Source organism: Candoia aspera, chromosome 15 (assembly GCF_035149785.1).
Source record: "Candoia aspera isolate rCanAsp1 chromosome 15, rCanAsp1.hap2, whole genome shotgun sequence".
NCBI classification, from domain to species: Eukaryota; Metazoa; Chordata; class Lepidosauria; order Squamata; family Boidae; genus Candoia; species Candoia aspera.
This window is the reverse complement of record NC_086167.1, coordinates 16,803,099-16,820,769: the sequence shown is the minus strand read 5'-3', so window position 1 is coordinate 16,820,769 and position 17,671 is coordinate 16,803,099. Positions and strand designations below refer to the sequence as shown.

Sequence of the window (17,671 nt, the reverse complement as noted above, 5' to 3'; positions counted from 1 at the left end):
GCCTGATAAGCCCACTGTTAGGACTACGCCAGGCATGATCTGGATGCAGCTCAGAATCACTGAAAACATGTTTCTGGCCATTTAAAAATACAGCACAGTTGACAGTAAGCTCATTCAATTCTGGCACTGCTCAAAGAGGTTTTGTCATGTTCAAAAAATATTTAATCCCATCAATCTTATAAAAAGAGACCTGGAGGGAGGAGAAGAAGAGAAGTTGTATACATTTGCTTTTTGGCACACCCCCTTCTCAAACCTTTGCAAATTACAATACACATTCACAGGGAGGGGTGTGTCCCTTTTAAAAGGAGAGAAAAAACAAACACACTCCCAAATGCTTTGACAACTGCAGAGATGCACTAGCCTGGATTTCTAATCTAAACAGACATGTTTAAAAAATTGTCATGGTTACATTTTCACTGTTTTTACGAAGACGGGAATAGATGCAGCCAAATATCTGCCCTCCTCCAGTTTATCCACATAATGAGATCAGGAGAGGGGGGCTTGGGGGTGGGAGGGAGGGAGGGAAGGGGAGGGACATCTTTTCCACAAAGCAAACAGCAGTCATCTGTGGTCCTCATGGCCACATTTCCATGGAAGGAATGGCAGCGGGGGACGGGGGAGGCAGATTGGCCCTTGTTCTCTCTTTCTCCCTCTCAAAAGTCCATCCTGTTCTGGAGCAGAGGCGTTCCAGCAGGAAAACAACCATATCATCATGTGGAGTGGGGGATGTCTTTGTCCTGGGCACAACTCCAAGTGGGGGGGGGGCTACGTCAGCCTGTCACAGGTGCTCCCGTAGCTCATCCAGGTGACCGTGTTTTAAGTCAGCTTTGGGACCACAAGGCAGGAAGGCTCCTGATGCCACCTGGTGGGTGGATGGCAGCTGCCAGAGGCCTCTGGGAACCTGCTTGCTCAACCGAAGGGAACCGGGCAGGTGGGACCTACTGCCCTTCCAGACGCGCAAAGCAAAAAGGGAAGATCTGCATCCTTCTGTGCTGGGACAGCCCAAATGTCTCTCCGTCCTTTTCTGGAGCAGAAGTTCCACAGGTTTCCTTTGCTGCCAGCTCCCAAACCCTGCAAGAAACTCTCCAGCGTGAAGGGAAACTTGTTCAGACCCACCATTTTATCCGGGGCAAGAGAAACAGGGCCAGGAAGACACTTGCGGGCAACGGCCAAGGAAGCCTTAGTTTGAAAGGACCCCGCAAAGGGTCACCTGGCCTCCATCGACGTTGGAGCGGGTTTTCCCTTGGCCGGGCTCCCGAGCCCCCCCACCCACCCACCCAGCCGGATGGCCCAGGATCCCAGGGCCGGCTTTCCAGAGTTCCCTCCACGATGGTCCACTTCCTCCCCCGATTCAAGCAGAAGCAGACGTTGCATGACACCGTGCATGGGGGGGGGGGGGGCTGCAGCTTCCAAGAGGCAAGTCCCCTGCCAAGACGTAGGAGTTGGCAGCATCAGGCAAGTCAAGTCTCACTCCTTCACCAGAGGCAGCCTCAGTTTTCAATCACAGTTTTTCAAAACATGAACATCCACAAGACCCAGAACATGGACCAGCCAAGGCTGTTCCTTTGTCGGCCAACAGCCATACAAGCAGTTTAACCTCCAAGTAGGGCTCAGTGCCACACCAGCACAGCTTGAGTCCAGCAGCCACCGTGAGGCTTGAAAAGCCACCTTGGGAGAGTCCAGGAGGAGGAGGAGGAGGAGGAGGAGGAGGAAGAGGTGGGGACACATGGATCGAAAGCAGAAGGAGAGCAGCTGGTTCCAGCTCTCGGGAAGGTCCACATCTCCAAAAGGGTCACTTGAGAGATCCTGGGAATGGAAATCGAGGCGGGCGGGGGGTGGGGTTGTTTCAGATGGACACCTCGTATTCTCGGGTTTCCTGTGGGGAGAGAGACAGCACCCAGTCGTTGCAAGGTGCTTGGTGAATCTTTGCAGGCAACCTGTTTAAAAGGATCCCCTCAGGTTTAAATTAAACGCTTGATGCAGAAAAGTCACCAGGAGGGGGCGACACCGCATCAGAATGTGAGGTAAGCTCCTAACCAAGCCTGGAAGTTGTCCTGAAGAAGAAGGCAGGTTAAATATCCTGTATTTTTTAGTTTTCTCTCACTGTATGAAATATTGAATGTTTTTTGAAAATAAGGAAAATGGAATTCATGTTGATTTGGCTACTGGACACCAAATGGTCCAGTCAGTGTTGTGGCTTTGCTCTGCAGAGAAAGAGCGGCGGTCAGTCTGTAGCCCAGGGGATTCCAACTGGATCTTGAGCAGAGCCCTCCTGACCCTGATGACCACATCCCTTTCCCACTCTGGCCACTGTGAGGGCACCTGGGTCAGATGCCCGGCCTGGCCACAGAGGCAGGGCCACCCAGCCAAAATCAAGCCACCTTTGGGTCAGATCCGAATCCTGCTGACTTTGTGATGTGTCCAGTGGCTTTCTGGGCCGCAGGATGGAAGTGGCCTGCCTTTTTCCAGGAGGGTTTTTCAAGTTCCAGCCTGGCCTCCAGCCCTGGGATGTTCTGGGAGTCTCCGTTTAGCTCCTAAACAGACCTGACTCTGGACTGAGAAAATAAGGCAACTCACCCCTGTCTCGTAAATTGGATTATCAAACTCCGTCTCCACCGTGATGTGGCTGTATGGATGTGAATACATGAGGGGCAGCCGCAGGCTGGAATAGTAGCGACACCTGAAGGGAAGAGGAAAGCAAAGCCTCCGTGGGGTCGGGCCAGCCTTCCGTCCTGTGCTTTCAGCAGGAAAAGCTTCCAGAAGCTGGACAGTCTGTGGAAGGGTGTGCGTGGACGCCGAAGGGCTCTAGAAGGCAGCTGTGAACTGAAGCCCAGCTGCCCCCCCTCGCCCCACATCAGGATCCACGTCTGCAGCTGCACCCAAAGCGAGAGCATCCCGCATGAAGAAAATTCACTGGCGGGCCCAGCCCCAGCCCTGTCCATCAGCATTCTCGGCCAGGGGCCCTGGGGGTCTGAGCCACGGAGGGTGCCTTGCAGGGAAGGGGCAGAGGGAGGGGGAGGGCCGCCATGACTCTCCCTCCCTACCTTGTGATGTAAACATAGGCCCCCCCCAGCAGCAAGGAAACAACAAGAATGGGGATGAAGATAGCCAGTGCCATGTTGCCTCCTTCCAAGGACGTTTCTGCAGCAGCTTCTGCTACTAAAGAGAGAAAAGGCTGCAGGTCTCCATGCCACCCTTGCCCTTCCGAGGTGCCCAGCACTCTCCCCCAGGCAGAAAGGGGTGACTGGCTGAAGCTTACCTTCTAAGGCATGTTCAAAGCTGTCTTGGTTGACTGGAAGAGAAGAGCTGGGAGTCAGGCAGGACAGAGCCATGGGCGGCTTGGAAAAGCAGAGCAGCAGCCTGCCCGGGGTCCCCCAGGAGCCTCCCCACTCCAGCCAGAGGGGCTACCTTTGCAGGTGGGGAGTGGCCCACTCCACCGGGAGGGCTGCCCCAGGATGCACTTGAGGGTGAGCTCCCCAAGAAGCTCAAAGCCTTCGTAACACATGAAGGTCAACGACTCGCCCGGCAAGTAAAGGCGCTTGTACAGGATCTGGTACCCATTTTCTGGCAGGCCCGGGTTATCGCAGGCCAGGGACTCCTCCGCTGCAAGAAGGGAGCCGGGAACAGATTAGCAGGGGGCAGGGCAACTGGTAGAAGCCCCCCTCCATCTCCCAGCTTGGACCAGTCATCCATGTACGGCGACGGACAGAGCAGCAGGCGTGGGAAGGCAGGGCCACCCGCTGAGGCAGACTTACGCACGCAGTGGGGCAACCTTGAGGTCCAGATGGGCGTCCCTGTTTCCCGGCTGTAACAGGTCAGGAGGGAACTCCCTTCCAACACAAAGCCCAGGTTGCAGGTGTACTGGATGGTGGTCCCGACCAGGAGCACTGGGTCCGAAATCAAGCGGATCGAGTGGTCCACCTCTCCGGGGTCCGTGCAGTACATAACTAAGGCCAAGGAGGAGGAAGAGGAGGAGGAGGAGGCTTCACTCAGGAGCGAGCCCCAGAACCAGACCATCTTGCCACGCTCCCTCCCCATCTCCATCCAGACAGCCATGACTCTCCCCTGTAAAACAGTTACAGCACCAGCTTCTCCTGCGTGTGCAACAACTGCTCCTTTGCAAGCACAGCCTGTTGTATTCCTTCTGATTCAGGTGGTGAGGGGCGTATCAGAGAGACTGACTCCTGATTTATTGGCTGCTGCTGGGATTAGAGAAAGCCTGCCTTTCTTCTCCCCCCCAGTTATCCTGTATAACCCGGGATTGCCAACTGTTCTTCTTATGTCTGTAACAGCAGACAGGGACAGAGGAATGAAGTGGCTCTGCGGCTCCTGCCATGGACAGGAATGGCTGCAAAAATGCATTTCTCTTTGGTTAAAGTCACCGGAGCAGGACAGGGAAAAGACAGTGGCACCCTGGGGAAACTTGTAGCCAAGGAGGGGATAAAATCTGGGGAGGAACGAGGAGGTGGGGCAGGCCCTCCTCTCCCCCAGGCCGTACTTTTCTCACAGAAAGGCGGGTCACTGCTCCAGGTGAGGTCCCACTGGCAGGTGAGGGTGTCGCTGCCAACAATATCATAGCCTGGGTCGCACTGGTAGGTGATCTTGGCCTCCCGAACCAGCTCCGTGTGAGAAGTGGTCTTCCAGCCATTCTGGATTTCCGGCAGGTCAGAGCAGGACTCGTTCCGTGAGACTTCTGCAGCCGAAAAGGACCTCTCGTGGGAATGGGCACAGCTTGGGGGCAGCCAGGCGTTCCTCCATTGCAGACGCAGAGGGACCAAGAAAGCTTTTCGCCTGGGCCTACTTGGATGTCCATGGTTCAGGGAAAGGCAGGGATGGAGAATGGGAGTTGCCCCCCCCCCCACCCCCACTGGCTCTGCTGGCCCAGGCATTGCCCTTGGTTCTGCTGGGAGGGCTCTTTCCTTTCCGAACGGAGAGGCCAAGAGAGCCCAGGAAACTCTACCCGAGACACAGGTTGTCCATTCCCAGGCCCTGCCCTTGCCCCTTTGGGCACCCAAGCCCCCCGCCCCCATTTCTTCCCAGACTTCACCTCCATCTCCAACCACACGTGGTGAGGAGAGCAGCTGCTCAGTGCCCAACCTTTCCTGGGTCCTTTCTGGCCCTTCCAGGCCCCAAGAAGCGCCCCCCCCCCCCATGCTTTGTGGCCTCCCTGATGTGCCACTTCCTGGCCGGAAGGTGGGGCATCCCAAGGCACCCTGAGCTCACCCACCGATGTAGCTCATGATGAATCCCTGCCCTTTCCCAAAGACGAGGCCCGCTGGGTCTGAGTGGAACTGGATGGTCAGGTCTGGTGTGGAGGAGTAGAGCTTCTGGGACCTGCTGCTGCCCAGGAACTGCCCCAGAATGCGGGTGGTGAGACTGTCACCATCATAGACCGTGAGGATGTCGCTCTGGCTCAGATTTAAGCTGCAAGGAGAGAGAGAAGAGGCCAGTGAGGAGGGGCCCCGCTGGATCGCAACAGCAGAGATCTCTTGGCCACCCTTGCGATCAGCAGCTGCTGGCTGGCTTCTCTTGGCTGAAACCTGCGTGACCTCTCTGCCCTCCAGCGGAGGACCCTGTGCTGGCAGGAGGAGGTGGCCACCTAAAAGGAATCCAGCAATGGCTCCAGTTGCTTCAGGGTCCCCAGGAGACCCTGGGAAGCCTATAGGAAAGATGGTGGCACACCTTCCTGGGCCTGTCCTCTTCCCCAGGTCTGGCCATGAACAGATAGACTGGCCCTGGACAGAGCAGCTCTTGGAGGTCACAAGCACCAGCAGCTGCTGAGGGCACCCTCTTCCTCCATGCCCACACAGCTCAGCCAGGCTTGTCTCAGGAGGGGAGCTGCAGCTCTGCCACACTAACTAGCAAGCCTGGATGTCTCTCGCTCTCTCTTTCACACACACACACACAGAGTATCCTGGCCCCAGGAAGTGAGAGATTGGACTAAGCTTTGCAGCCAAGTCTCTCGGCTGCTGGGAGAGAAAAGCACCACCACGCTGAAGCGGGGTGGTGCTGGGGGTGGTGGCAAAGGAAAACAGCCCTGCTAGCCCCCAGCATTCCCATGTGTGGCTCACAAAGCGGTGGGACCCAGGCCTTGCCACCCCTGGCCAGAAAACAAGAGAAGGCCAACACAGAGGCTGCAACTGTGGCACCCGGAGCTCGGCTGATGACGAGACCTGCAGCACAGACCGATGCTTGGAGTTCCAAGCAAGCAGAAACCTTTGACTCTGCTTGTCTCGCTCTACCTTCCGTTCCAAGATGCTTCTGCCGGCCAGCAGAGGGTACTGCTAGCCCAGCAGTGCCACTCCTTAGCCCAGATCTGAGAGAGAGGGAAAGAGATGAAGGGTCGCCACCAGGCCAAAGAAAGAAAGGGTCACTCTGCTTCTCTCCCACCTGGTGCTCCTTTGGGCCTCCCTGTTGCTTTCCAGGCACAGGACATGAAGTGCCCCCTAAAAAGGGCACTTGAAGTCACAGGACTGTGATGCCGATCATGGCCACTGGCCCCAGGTGGGCCTGGCTTGCCAAGCTGCAAAACGTGATGCCCCACCCTCCCACTGATCGACTGCCTTTGCACAATGGGAGTAGGGTTAAGACGCGGCTCCTCGGGAGCAGAAGGGGTGGGGCTGGATTCTTAGCAGAACTGGGCAATCTGCTCTTCAGAGATGACCCTGCTTCAAAACTCCCTTAAATAGGGGTCAGGGAGAGACAGTGAGGCGGTTTCCAGCTAAAGTGGTTTGTTATTCAGACACAAACTGGTTTGACCTTATGTGCCCCTTCAGCTCACTGGGAGCTCTGTGGGAATCAGCCCATTTGTTTAACTGCAATGGGCCTTTCTGTGCCAAGAAATCCAGCAGCCTCCTGCCCAGTGGCTCCAGCTGAGCAGCCCCTCAGCCTGTAGGATGGGCAGCATGCTGGACTGACATGCTCCTGGCCAGTTCTCCTCCTGGAGATGCCAATGTCCAAGTGCGGCCAAGGCTGACCCACTCTGAGCACAGGGATGTGGTGTGCGAGGAGGAGCTGGGCAGCTCTGCCAAAGAGCCTCGGAAAATGCCTCATTTTCAAACCCAGAGAGACAGGGAAATAGCATTCTCTTTTAAAGAGCAAATGTCTTCCCCTCGGAACCGTTGCAGTAAAGGCCACCAGCTTTCCTTCACTCCAATCCATCTTAAGCCAGAGCAGGGGGGGGGGAGAAAAATTCCCCAAAGAGAAGTGATCCTACATTGCTAGAGAGCTGACTGAGAAGAAGGCAGTTTTTAGCAGAATTTCCCCCAATGCTCTGTGCTGTCATAGGTGGGGGAAAAAACATGACCACCAAAGTATCTGTCGCTCAAGCCAAATGACCAAGAACCAGACACGGCTTCTGCAGGGAGGGATCCCAGGTCCCATGTGAGGCTTTAATTGGCCATGGTCAAGGGAGGGGTGGGTGGGTGGGTGGAGCAAGAAACCAGAAAGGCAGTCTTTGTGCTCCAAGGCTGCGAGTCCAGTCTTTTGCAGGTAAACTGATCGGATGCATCTGGGGGCAAGCCACAAACTCGTCATGCAGCTGGATTGGCTGCTGTGGCTTACCAGTGACTCCAGGAATGGGAAGCCACCCAACAGGTCCCCCTGCCCCCCCACCCTGCCCAGCGCTAGTCTGTCCCCCTGACGCAGCACCACTTCCACTCTGCAGGCAGTCAGCCAAGTCCCCCCTCCACAGCCTTTTGGAGGTGTGAGCTCTGGTCCCCAGTGCTGAATGCAGATGCCTTCAATTGAAGAAGCCTCTCCAGCGGGGGGGGAGGGGGGGAGGAATACTCACAGCTGGACATCCAGAAAAATTCGCTTCTCCTCCCCCACATGGACCTTCCAGACACAGTCCTCACCCTCCATATAGGGCTCTGGCCAGTTGGGGGACAGGATCACTCCGGCCGCTGTGGAGAGCTCTCCTCCGCAGGTAGCTGCAGCATCAAGAGCCAGGATGTTCCCACTGTGAACAGGAGCCTCCTTCGAGGCTGGCCCGAGGCCCTCTGCCCTGCCCTGCTCACCTCGGCACAACGGCTCCGTGTCGTTCCAGTAGGGGTCCCTGAGGTTGATGCACTCGATGACCGCCGGCCCTTGCTCCAGTGTGTGGCCAGGATCACAGGTGAACTCCACAGTTGTCCCAAGGTTGTAGGTGGTATCAGAAGTGGTGAAGTTCCCATTCTGCAAGTAGGGCTCATAGCAGTGGCCCTTCTCAAAAGCTTGGAAGGAAACAGACAGGCAGAGACTGGCACAGTCAGACCCCAGATGCCCCCCTTCTACCATAGGTCTTGCAGTTCACCACCCAAATGTGTCCTTTGGGTGCAAGAACATGCCAGACCAACCCCTCCTAGTTCTTTGAGAAGGGGGCCATCGAAGCCTTGAAGCAGGCTGTGGGAGGGAGGGGAATTATTTTGCAGAGGGGCATGAATTGAATCCAATCTGAGCTGGAAAATTAGAAATATTCGATTCAGCGCTCTGATTCCGTAAGTTGAATCAAACTGTCAAAGAGGATCAATTTGATTCAATTTTCCAGTTCAGCTTTTTTAAAAAGGTCTTTTGCACAGACCTTTTTATCACTTGACTCTAATCTGATCTGGGAAATTGAGCTGATCTGTCAATTCAGTTCAAAGCCTTGAATCATCCAGGCTCACTGGTTTGATGCACTTGCTCAGCTGATTCAGGGAGCTCTCCAAGGTCCTGATTCCTGCCAAGCTGTCCTGCAGGGCAGCAACCTGGTCTCAGGGGAGCCCTTGGCACCCGGGTGGCAGAGCTTTCCTGACGCAGCCCAGGGAGCAGAGACCGCACTCACCTGGGCAAACTCAGGGAAGAAGAGGGGTGCTCCAGGCTGGCTGGATAGGAGGCCCAGCCTGGAGGAAGCGGAAAATCAAATTATGTTCATGGTGGCAGAATTTATGCAGAGAGAAAGATGAAGAAGGAGGGCACTGGCAGCAATAATAATTGTGCAGTAAGTAATAATCAGTAGCCATAAAGGCTAGGAAGCCCTTCTAGGAAACAAGCGCTCTACATCTAGGTCTCGAGACATAAGCAGAACACCTTGGCCAAGGGTTCCAGGTTCATCCAAAAAGTGGAATGACCTCATTTCATTTCTAGCAACCTGCTTTCCAGCCTGCCTTTTCTGCCTGCCTTTTGCAGACATTTTGCTCCTGTTTCTGTGAAGGTTGAAAGTGGCTGAGCCCTCTCTGTGGGTCTCCCTGCTTGGTTTGCTCAAGATGATGGGGATAAAGGCCGAGCTGCTCTTCCCGTGCCAGGCAGAAAGAGCCCTGGGACACACAGAGGGGCTAACGATGGGGAGGGCTTCTCTTTCAACCATCCCCACCAGAGGGATTGATCCATCCTGTTCCACCAGCCAGGAGACGTTCCATCCTTTGGGAGAATTCAAGAATCACCTCATCAGCAAGCTGGTCACCTTGCCGGACCCTCCTGCCCCACACAGAGAACTTGGCTTCCTCGGTACATTCATCCACCTGTTCCCATGCCCCAGTGAGCTGCCTCCAGGTGGCCCAGAGAATGGGGGAGACTTGGAACCCCCAGGAACACCCCAGAAGCACCCGTGATTCCCACAATTCTGGCCCTGCTTTTTCATGTCCCTCTTTAATTAGTTCAGCGCAGGAAGTCTGGCCATGGGTGGGGATATCAATAATGTTTGTCCTCATTTTTTTCTGATGTGGGCTAGATCACCTCTGCAGGACCCCTTATGCAGCCCTGGGGCAGCAGTTATTGGATCTGAGATCAATTCCCTGGGATCTCTCTTACGTATACTGTATGAGGAGAGAAGAACAAAGAAAGGGCTGCTTGCTTTTCATCCTGCAACAGGAGAGGATAGCAAGTAATAAAGGCAACATCCCAACAGGGGCATTGCAGGCATTTCAGATCAATTATCCCTGCTGTAATTGGTGACTTACATATCCTGACTGCTTTCAGTTCTACTTCCATCTTTCCAATTTATTTTTAAAAAAATTTAAGGTACAAATCCAGATCTGCTGATCTCCGGCACCAACACGGGAGGAACGTCCCTCAAGCATCTTGACCCACCCGCTTTCTGACAGGGAAATCCGCATCCCCACCCGTTGCTCAGTTTGTCAAGTTCAGCAGCAGTGGAGAGCACCCCCCACCCCCACCCCCCCGCTCACCACTGCTGCCCCAGCATTCCCATTGAGGCTGAGTTCCAGGATGAGGGGAATCACCTTCAAACCGGATGTTGAATGTTGGGTCCACATCGGGATCCTCCGAGGTGAAGTCAACACGCAATGCGCTTCCTTCGCTGATCAATCCTTCGAAGGGCACATTGCTGTTCTGGTGGGAGGCGTACAGCACTGCTGAGTGATTCGATTCCCCGCTGTAGACAACCATTCTGGAGGGCAAGGAGAAGACTGAGGTCAGGAGGAGGCAGCCACCTTGGTGGAGCACAAGAGGGAAAGCCCAGGAGGATGGGCCTCCCAGTCCCATGGGGGATTTTTCTAGCGATGCACTTCTGAAGCTGCTCCTGGGGTCATATTACAAGAGCATCCAATATAAGACAGGAAATATCTGCTGCCAAAATCCAGCCAAAGCATGCCCTAAAAACTGATGTGCTGTACCTGCACACCAGCTGAGAACAAGGAAAAGCTCCAGAGGTGTCACACGGCTGGACTAAGGAGTCTTCCCTCTGTGAGCACCCCCACCACCACCAAAAAGAGCCCAGAGAAGCCCAGGGGCACAGAGGCATCTCCCATGAGCCCTGCGCTCATCACAGCCCAATCCAGCTTCCCTTCTGCCCTTGCCATCTTTGTCCATGTGGGCAGAGATGGCAGGGTCCAGTCTCAGGCCAGGGGAGAGGCCAGCTTGTAACCATCGGCCCCCAGCAGCAGAAAGCTTCTGTCCCCTTTGAGGCCTGATTGCCCTTGCTGGATCCAGGGGCCACATCTGCGGTTGACTAAAAGCCTCCCTGGGGAAAACATCCAGCTGCAATCTTGGCAGCTCCCCTGAGTGGGTACAATGCCTCTTCAGCCCCTCTTGGAACATGCCTTTCCCTCTCTTCCCTCTGCACCTCTCTGCTCTGCACAAAGTCTTCATTTTGGGGGGTTATACAAGTGGAAACTGCCATGTTTTCTGTGGTCATAAACAGGCATTTTACTCTGGAATTGCAGCACAGCTCATAATGTTGTTTTATGGTCTGTTTACCAGTTCCAGGTTTTTTTTTTAATGCTGCTCCTTTAAACACAAGCACCTTTTGCTTAAAATGCTGTGAGTCTCACAGTGTTGCCAAAGTGTGCTGGGGCTCCAGATGCTCCAGATGCTCCAGATGTGTTTTGGGGAAGGACTCAGATTTCTGGGCATCTGATGTGCAAGCTGGTAGAAAACAACACCATTTATCTGAAGTACACAAGTACAGCTTAATGTTACAAACCACAGCATTTACAGAAGGTATTTTTGGTTGCCACTGTTGTTGCTTCTCAGAGAAGGAAAGGTAGCCATGCTTTGCTTCATTGGGAATGAAATATATGTATCTTGCCTCCAGGTGGCCCCTGCCTGCCATGCAGAAGATCCTATGGTCCTTCTGGAGCAGGGGGGGGGGGCAGAATCGGGGCAGGAAGGTGGTCAAAGACATTGGGCTAGACTTCCAGAGAGTTGGGTGGAAATGTTGGATGGCAGCTCCTCCCACGGGCCAAGCCCAGCTCTCCAGACCCTATTCAGCAGCTTCCCACTTGCTCTCCAGACCCTCCAGCAGTGGAGAATTAGACCAAACCTCTGGACACTCTCCTCTGGTCACCACGTGAGGTTGTCAGTTGAAAACATTCAACTGGAATCTTTTCCTTTGATGCATTGAGCCTACTTACCTATTCTTATTCAGACAAGGAAGACTGAAGGCTGTAAGGCTCTGCTTCTTGGCCCCTTGGACCAAAGCAAGCCAACCAAAGTGTTTCCGTAAAATCAGGCCTAGTATTTCTGTCCAGCAATCCATCTGTCAGAATTTGAGGGAAGAATGTGGCAGAAAAATGGATGGGGGGCCCAGAGAAGTAAATCCTAGTCCAATGGGCCCTTCTCAGAAGTCTGTCCCCACTGGACCTCATGCAAATGTGGGTGACAAGGCATGGCCAGGCACAGGGGCCCCCTGCCCTATGGAAGTAGAGTGGCAGGGCTGAAAACAGCTATCCCGGAAGTTAGATTGGGACTTTTAATATTTCAGCTTTGTACAGTCGGGGTGTATGATGAGCCAAATCCAGGCTGTGTATACAATTTGGTCGAATTTCTGAACTGGACTGTTGAGTTGATTGGTCAAGTTGATTTGATTTGACAAAATTGCATGCAGCAAAATTCAACTGAATCTTCAGATCCGTCCAACTGGATGATCCCAATTCACACTTCTGAACTGAATGCAAATCTTTGCCCGGCCCAAGGTCCAGGCATTTCACCCGGGGATCCTGAAGCTGTGCAGCAGCAGCTGAGGCTTTTCACACCCCCGAAACCTCACCTTTGCTTGTCCCCCAGCACCAGCCTCTCGAAGTGCAGATGAAGCTTCTGCCCCTCAGGGGCGCTGACCATCCACACACAAGCCACACCGCCCGAGTGGTTCCTCAGGTGGGTTGGTGCCAAGATGCGGCCGATGGTGGCATTGTGCACCGTGCCTCCACAGGGGGCTGCAAGTAGAGACCAGTGGAGGGGCACAGATGGTCAAGCAACAGCCTGCGTGAACCCGGGCTCGGATGCCTCCCGGCCCGCTATACCTGAGCAGATGGGCTCCGGGGCACTCCAGTGCGGCTTGGAAGCATTCATGCAGGTCAGGCTCTGAGGACCCTTCAGCTCGTACCCTAGGTGGCAGTGAAAATGAGCCATGCCACCAGAGTGCAGGCCCATGACAGTCACCTCCCCGAAGCTGGGCCTCTGGGGGAAGCTGCAGCTGAGCATAAACACTGTCAGGGAAAGCGCACAAGCAATGTTAGAAGCGAAACACGGGGAGCCAAGCAGCGTTAAACAGAGGGATGCTGCCAAACTGACTCTCCAGATTTCAGAAGGCTTTGTGGTCTGCCGGGTGAGAGGGCGTCTCCTGCAGCTGGGTCCACCCAGCAGAGCAAGACCAGGAGAGGCTGCCTTCTGCCCACCAACAGGGAGTAAAGGTGGAAGGCGGTGGGGCAGCGCCTCTCCCTCCCTCCGCTACCGAGACTTCATGGGGACTCTGCCGAAGGGGCCACTCTGCTCTGGATGCCCTGCAGGACTTCCTCCGAAATGTGGCCCAGGATGCTTCCCTCCCGCTGCCCCCTCCCCACGGCTCAACCAGTCATCTCGGAGCCTTGCCCATCGTGCTCCGAAGGCCACTGGGCATCTTCCGCTCTGATGGGCTTTTAGGCCACTTAATGTCTGCATTTGCCCTTTCTGCTCCTCTCCCGTCTATAAAAGCAAAGAACGCCCCCCTCCCTTGCAGCTGAGCACACCGATGCCTCTTGTGCCAGAAAGAAAAGGACAGGCAAAGAGCTGGAGCTGAAATAGCCTCTCTGGGAAATACGCCAGCAAGTCTGGTGGGGTTGAAGCCCTTTCACACAAACACAAGCTCCTTTTTGATTTGCACAGAGGCTCCTAAAGGCAGCCTGAGCCAGTTTGCTGCAGCCAGGCCAGAGGGCACAGTTCATCCCCCATAGAAGACCCTGTCTTGGGGCAGCCCCGTTTCTTCCAGAGGAGGGGGAAGGCACATTTGATGGGGCACCTCCAATCGTCTTGGACCCTTCCAGAGCCTGTTTGTGCCTTGGCAGGAGGCTGAGTCAGCAAACTCAGAAAAGAAGAATTGCAAGGAAGCTCAGGGGTAATTTAGCCATTGTGGATGAGGGAGGGGCCTGTTCCAGCCAGCCTACCTTGATAATGGAGCTGGAAAGTCCCAAGATCATCCTGGAAGGTTCGGAAGAAGACTGAGATGGTGTTGGTGGGGCTGCGGATGACTTGGCCCTCTACCAGGAGCGTCTGGTTGGCCAGGGTGACCAAGTGGCCATTGTCCTCCCCACGAATGGCTAGCACCTCCCCCTCGGATAGGTTCACGCTCTTCACCTTTATGTCAGGGAGAGACCCATTAGGAATGAGCGGAATCTGAAATTCCACCTCACAAAACTGCTTAACTTGGAAAAAAACAATTTCCTCTATGTGGGCATAATTATCCCTCAAACCATGGAGCTCGGTTTGAATGAGCTAAATTTACTGCCCCCTTCACCTCCTTCTTTACTTCATTTTACACAAGCCAAACACAAATTCAAGGAACCCTCTTGGTTCTTTCATTGGAACAGGCTCACCCAAATCTGCTTGGGTGCAGCAGACTACAGCTCCCAGGCTGAGCAGCAGATGAGGGAGGGTATAGTCTAACCTTTCGGAAGACTCCAGATTGAGCCATGATTTCTCAAGGCAACCCCTCAAGGCTTAATTTTACAGCTGGGTTTGGAGGTCAGCTGCCCAGAGAAGACATCACTTTGCATGTGGTGAGGGGCGCTCTCCTCAGCCCTAATAGCCAGGCGTGTTCAAGAGCAAAGGCTTGCAGAGCCCACCCGGTTCAGCAGCCCCCACTGCCAGACCTCCAGCAGGCTTGTACCTGCAGCTCCACACCATATCCAGTGTAGACGGTCACCCAGAAGGTGCACTCCAGGAAGTCGCTCTGCGGCACCAGCGAAGCCTCCGCCGAGTCGATGTAGCCCTCCGGCTCAGAGAAATTCATGCTGCAGAGACCTGGAAGCAAGGCCAGCTTAAAGCTCCCTGATCGGGCCTTTTCCAGAACACCCTAGAACAGCCAAGCCGCAGCCAGGATTAACCCCCTCAGCAGGGCTGGGGCAACCCCACAGGCTGGCAGTGCCCTCTGCTGGGCACGGGAGAGCTCTGGCCCATGTCTTGGAAGGAGGGAGGCCAGGCCAAGGCAAAGGGCTGCATCTGGTTAACGTAAAATGCATTGGAAGCTGCACCCGACTCCCCCTTCCCCACAAGTAAGGAGGGTGCAGAAGCAAAAGAGCATCCCAGAGGTAGGAGGGAAGTGGGGTGAGATGGGGGCTCGAGCCCCCATACAGAGTAGAGGTCACTTACTCGGCACCAGCTCCGGGGGGCTCATGGTGGTGGAAGTAGTTTCTTGGGCCTCCCTGGAGGAGGACCCCCCTGCCATCTCATCCACGGTGCTCCAGGAGGTACTGCTGGGCAGGATCTTGGCTTCTTCCTCGAGGGTCTCTGTCACCCCTTGGGGGGAAGCCCAAGGGCCCCGGGTGACCGGCAGAACTGTGAAAGGGGAGATCTGGAGCAAGGAGTGGCTGGTTACGCCGTGGCTGCTTTTCCTGTTGCCCGCCACAGAAGTTGCGGGCTTCTCATCCGGAGCCCCAGGGAGCACGTCCCCCCTGTCCTGCAGAGGCTGCCAGCTGTCCGCAAAGGGCCTGTTGCTCATGGCAGGTTTCGGCCTCCGGTGTGTCCTGCCCAGGTGTTCCTGTGTCTTCCTGGCAGGTGGGGGTGGCTGTGTGCTGGGATGAGGGGTGTCTGTGGGCCCAGGAAAGGCACCCTGGGGGGACAAGGCCAGCTTGGGAATCAGGGTATCTGGGGGCTCCTCTGGCACCTGCTCAGGGCTCTCCAGGGTGGGGTATCTGGAGGACCCCACCCTCTTTCTGGGAAAGGTGCTATTGGTCAGTTTGTCCCAGTGGGAAGGAGAGCTGGCACTCCCCACCAACTTTAGGCCTGTAACAGAAAAAGGGGAGAAAAGCAGCAATCCGTCAACCGAAGACAAATCAGCATCGGAAGATGGGGCGGTGAGCGGGGGAGCACTCTGTGAGGAGGTTCGAGGCGGGGGGCGGTGGCGGCATTGTTCTGTGCCTGGAGAGCCAGCAGAGATGTTTTTGCCTGGTCTCCGGACCTCCAGTGTTTGGGGAATGTCAAGATCAAGCCAAGGTTGACTGGGAATTTTGTGGGGTATGGAGCAGGATTCACCCCTGTATTCCCGAGCGAGCAGCAGGTTGAGGGATAGAGCCAGGCTGCGGCTGACCCGCTGGCCGTCTTGCATTTGTCCGGCTCGGCCATCTTAAAGTGATTGAACAGCGAAACCCCAGACACACCACCCCACAGTGACTCTGGCTTCTCAACCAGCACGGCCGCCTCCCCCTCCCCACGCCCCGGAACGGTCCACTCGGCCAGGCCCCACAGCGGCCCTGCGTGCTGAGGCAGGGGTCCTGGTCCTGATTCTGGTTCTCCCATCCAAGCCGGGCAGCCTCTCAGAGCGCTGCCTGGAAGCGGCTTCTCTTCCGAAAGCAGAGAGGGCGGGAGGCGGCGGCCGGCGGGCGGGGGGCGAGAGCGGCTCAGTTGCGCTCACCCCCCCCCCCCGCCTCCACCGCAGAAAGCCAACGACGCTTTCCTGATTAGAGAGATTCGGTTCTTAATGAAACCTGTCCAGAGCAGGCTGATCCCTGCCGCTGGAGCCCGGAGATTAATTGGTATGAAGTCCTGATTTATTTTGGGACGACGAGCCCTTGAGGTGAGAGACGTTGGCTACGGGAAACAAGCGGGGAGGGCGGCGGCGGCGGCGGCACAGGGAGAAATCTGAGCCCAGGGCCGGCCTGGCCTGGTTGCTCCCGGGAAGCCCGAGGTCTCCTCCTCCTCCTCGGCCGCTCCTCAACGGCCCGGCCGAGCTGTGCGCATCCCGTTCCTAGACGCGCCACTCCAGCAGAGGCGCTGGGAGGGCTGCAGAATCGGAACCCGGGGCAAGAGAGAAAAGCCCACCAGGCCTCCAGGGCAGCAAAGCGTAATAGCGCGGACCCTCCTCCGCGGCTAGCCTGGTTCCCTCGGGGCGCAGCGCACGTTTTGCTTTCCCCGAGGGGCATCGGGGATGAGCGAAGTGGCCGGCGAGCAGACCCCGCGAGGGCTTAGCAAAATCTCTGGCGAGGAAGCTGCCGGAGCCGCCCGTTGCTCGCCGGGGCGTCCAACATTTGGGCACGGTGGGGCATCGTCAGTTTTTGCACGCCCAGCCCCACTCGAGGGCATTATTCAGCCAGCATCTCAGTGCCTCTGAACTCCAGGAGGCGGTTTTAGAAATCAGCTCTGCACGCCCCCCCGCGTTCCCCCTCAGCCATTGCCGACACAGCAGCACGTGTTAGAAGCAGCAGAGAGCAGGGCAGGCCCAGAAGCTCAGCCACAGCGGGTCGGGGCCGGACCCGAAATGATGAAAGCTCAGCCGACTGCAGGTGCTGGTCCTCTGGGTCTTCGACTGGGCTCCTGCATTCGCCAGTTGCCCTGTGGGGATCTACCCCCCCACAGCTGATTTTGTCAGGAGGTGTCCTTCAGATCAGCAGGGATTGATGCAGACATACACACACCCCACTGCCCCGCCCAGCCGCCTCCTTCTGGAGGACTGGTGTCTTGGGACAGCCGCTGACTGGAATGAATTCTGAGCAGGTTCAAAGAGATGCTATAATGAAGGGGCTCCATGGGAGTGAGAAAACAAGCATTTCAAAAGCTTCTAAACCCGGGCACTTCCAGCCATCTTTCTACAGCCTTGGGATGCAAAGCATGAAGAAATTAATGCATGCTACACCCTTCCACTCTAAATCTGCGCTCAGCAGCAGTAGCTGCTTCTTCATCCTCTTCCTCTTCCTCCTCCTTCTCCCCCTCCTCTCTCTCCTCATTGTTCCACAGCAGTTCTGCCAAGAAGCATGCTGCAAAGGCTTTCATTTTTTAAGTAAAC

General features: G+C 55.7%; 2 protein-coding genes across 2 annotated transcripts in view; one reads left to right on the top strand and one right to left on the bottom strand.

The window, feature by feature from the left end:
- Positions 1-17,671, top strand: part of TFIP11 (tuftelin interacting protein 11) — a 148,832-nt gene that overhangs the window by 25,150 nt on the left and 106,011 nt on the right. The window lies entirely within an intron of this gene.
- SEZ6L (seizure related 6 homolog like) lies at positions 1,801-15,997 on the bottom strand. The gene is made up of 17 exons (XM_063315469.1): positions 15,925-15,997; positions 15,043-15,675; positions 14,561-14,694; positions 13,839-14,028; positions 12,720-12,905; positions 12,467-12,632; positions 10,200-10,366; positions 8,019-8,213; positions 7,793-7,931; positions 5,228-5,424; positions 4,499-4,693; positions 3,756-3,947; positions 3,409-3,603; positions 3,260-3,292; positions 3,045-3,159; positions 2,578-2,680; positions 1,801-1,876 (listed from the first exon to the last, which is right to left on the bottom strand). Exons 1-17 carry the CDS (start codon positions 15,995-15,997, stop codon positions 1,847-1,849), a joined length of 2,943 nt encoding a protein of 980 aa, XP_063171539.1. The 3' UTR covers positions 1,801-1,846.

Coding starts and splice junctions, on each gene's coding strand:
- SEZ6L (XM_063315469.1), bottom strand. CDS start 15,997: ATGCAAGACGGCCAGCGGGTCAGCCGCAGCCTGGCTCTATCCCTCAAC. Junction 10,367..12,466: donor GTGCTGGGGGACAAGCAAAG/GTGAGGTTTCGG, acceptor CTTGCCCTCCAG/AATGGTTGTCTACAGCGGGG. Junction 7,932..8,018: donor CACGGAGCCGTTGTGCCGAG/GTGAGCAGGGCA, acceptor TTGATGCTGCAG/CTACCTGCGGAGGAGAGCTC.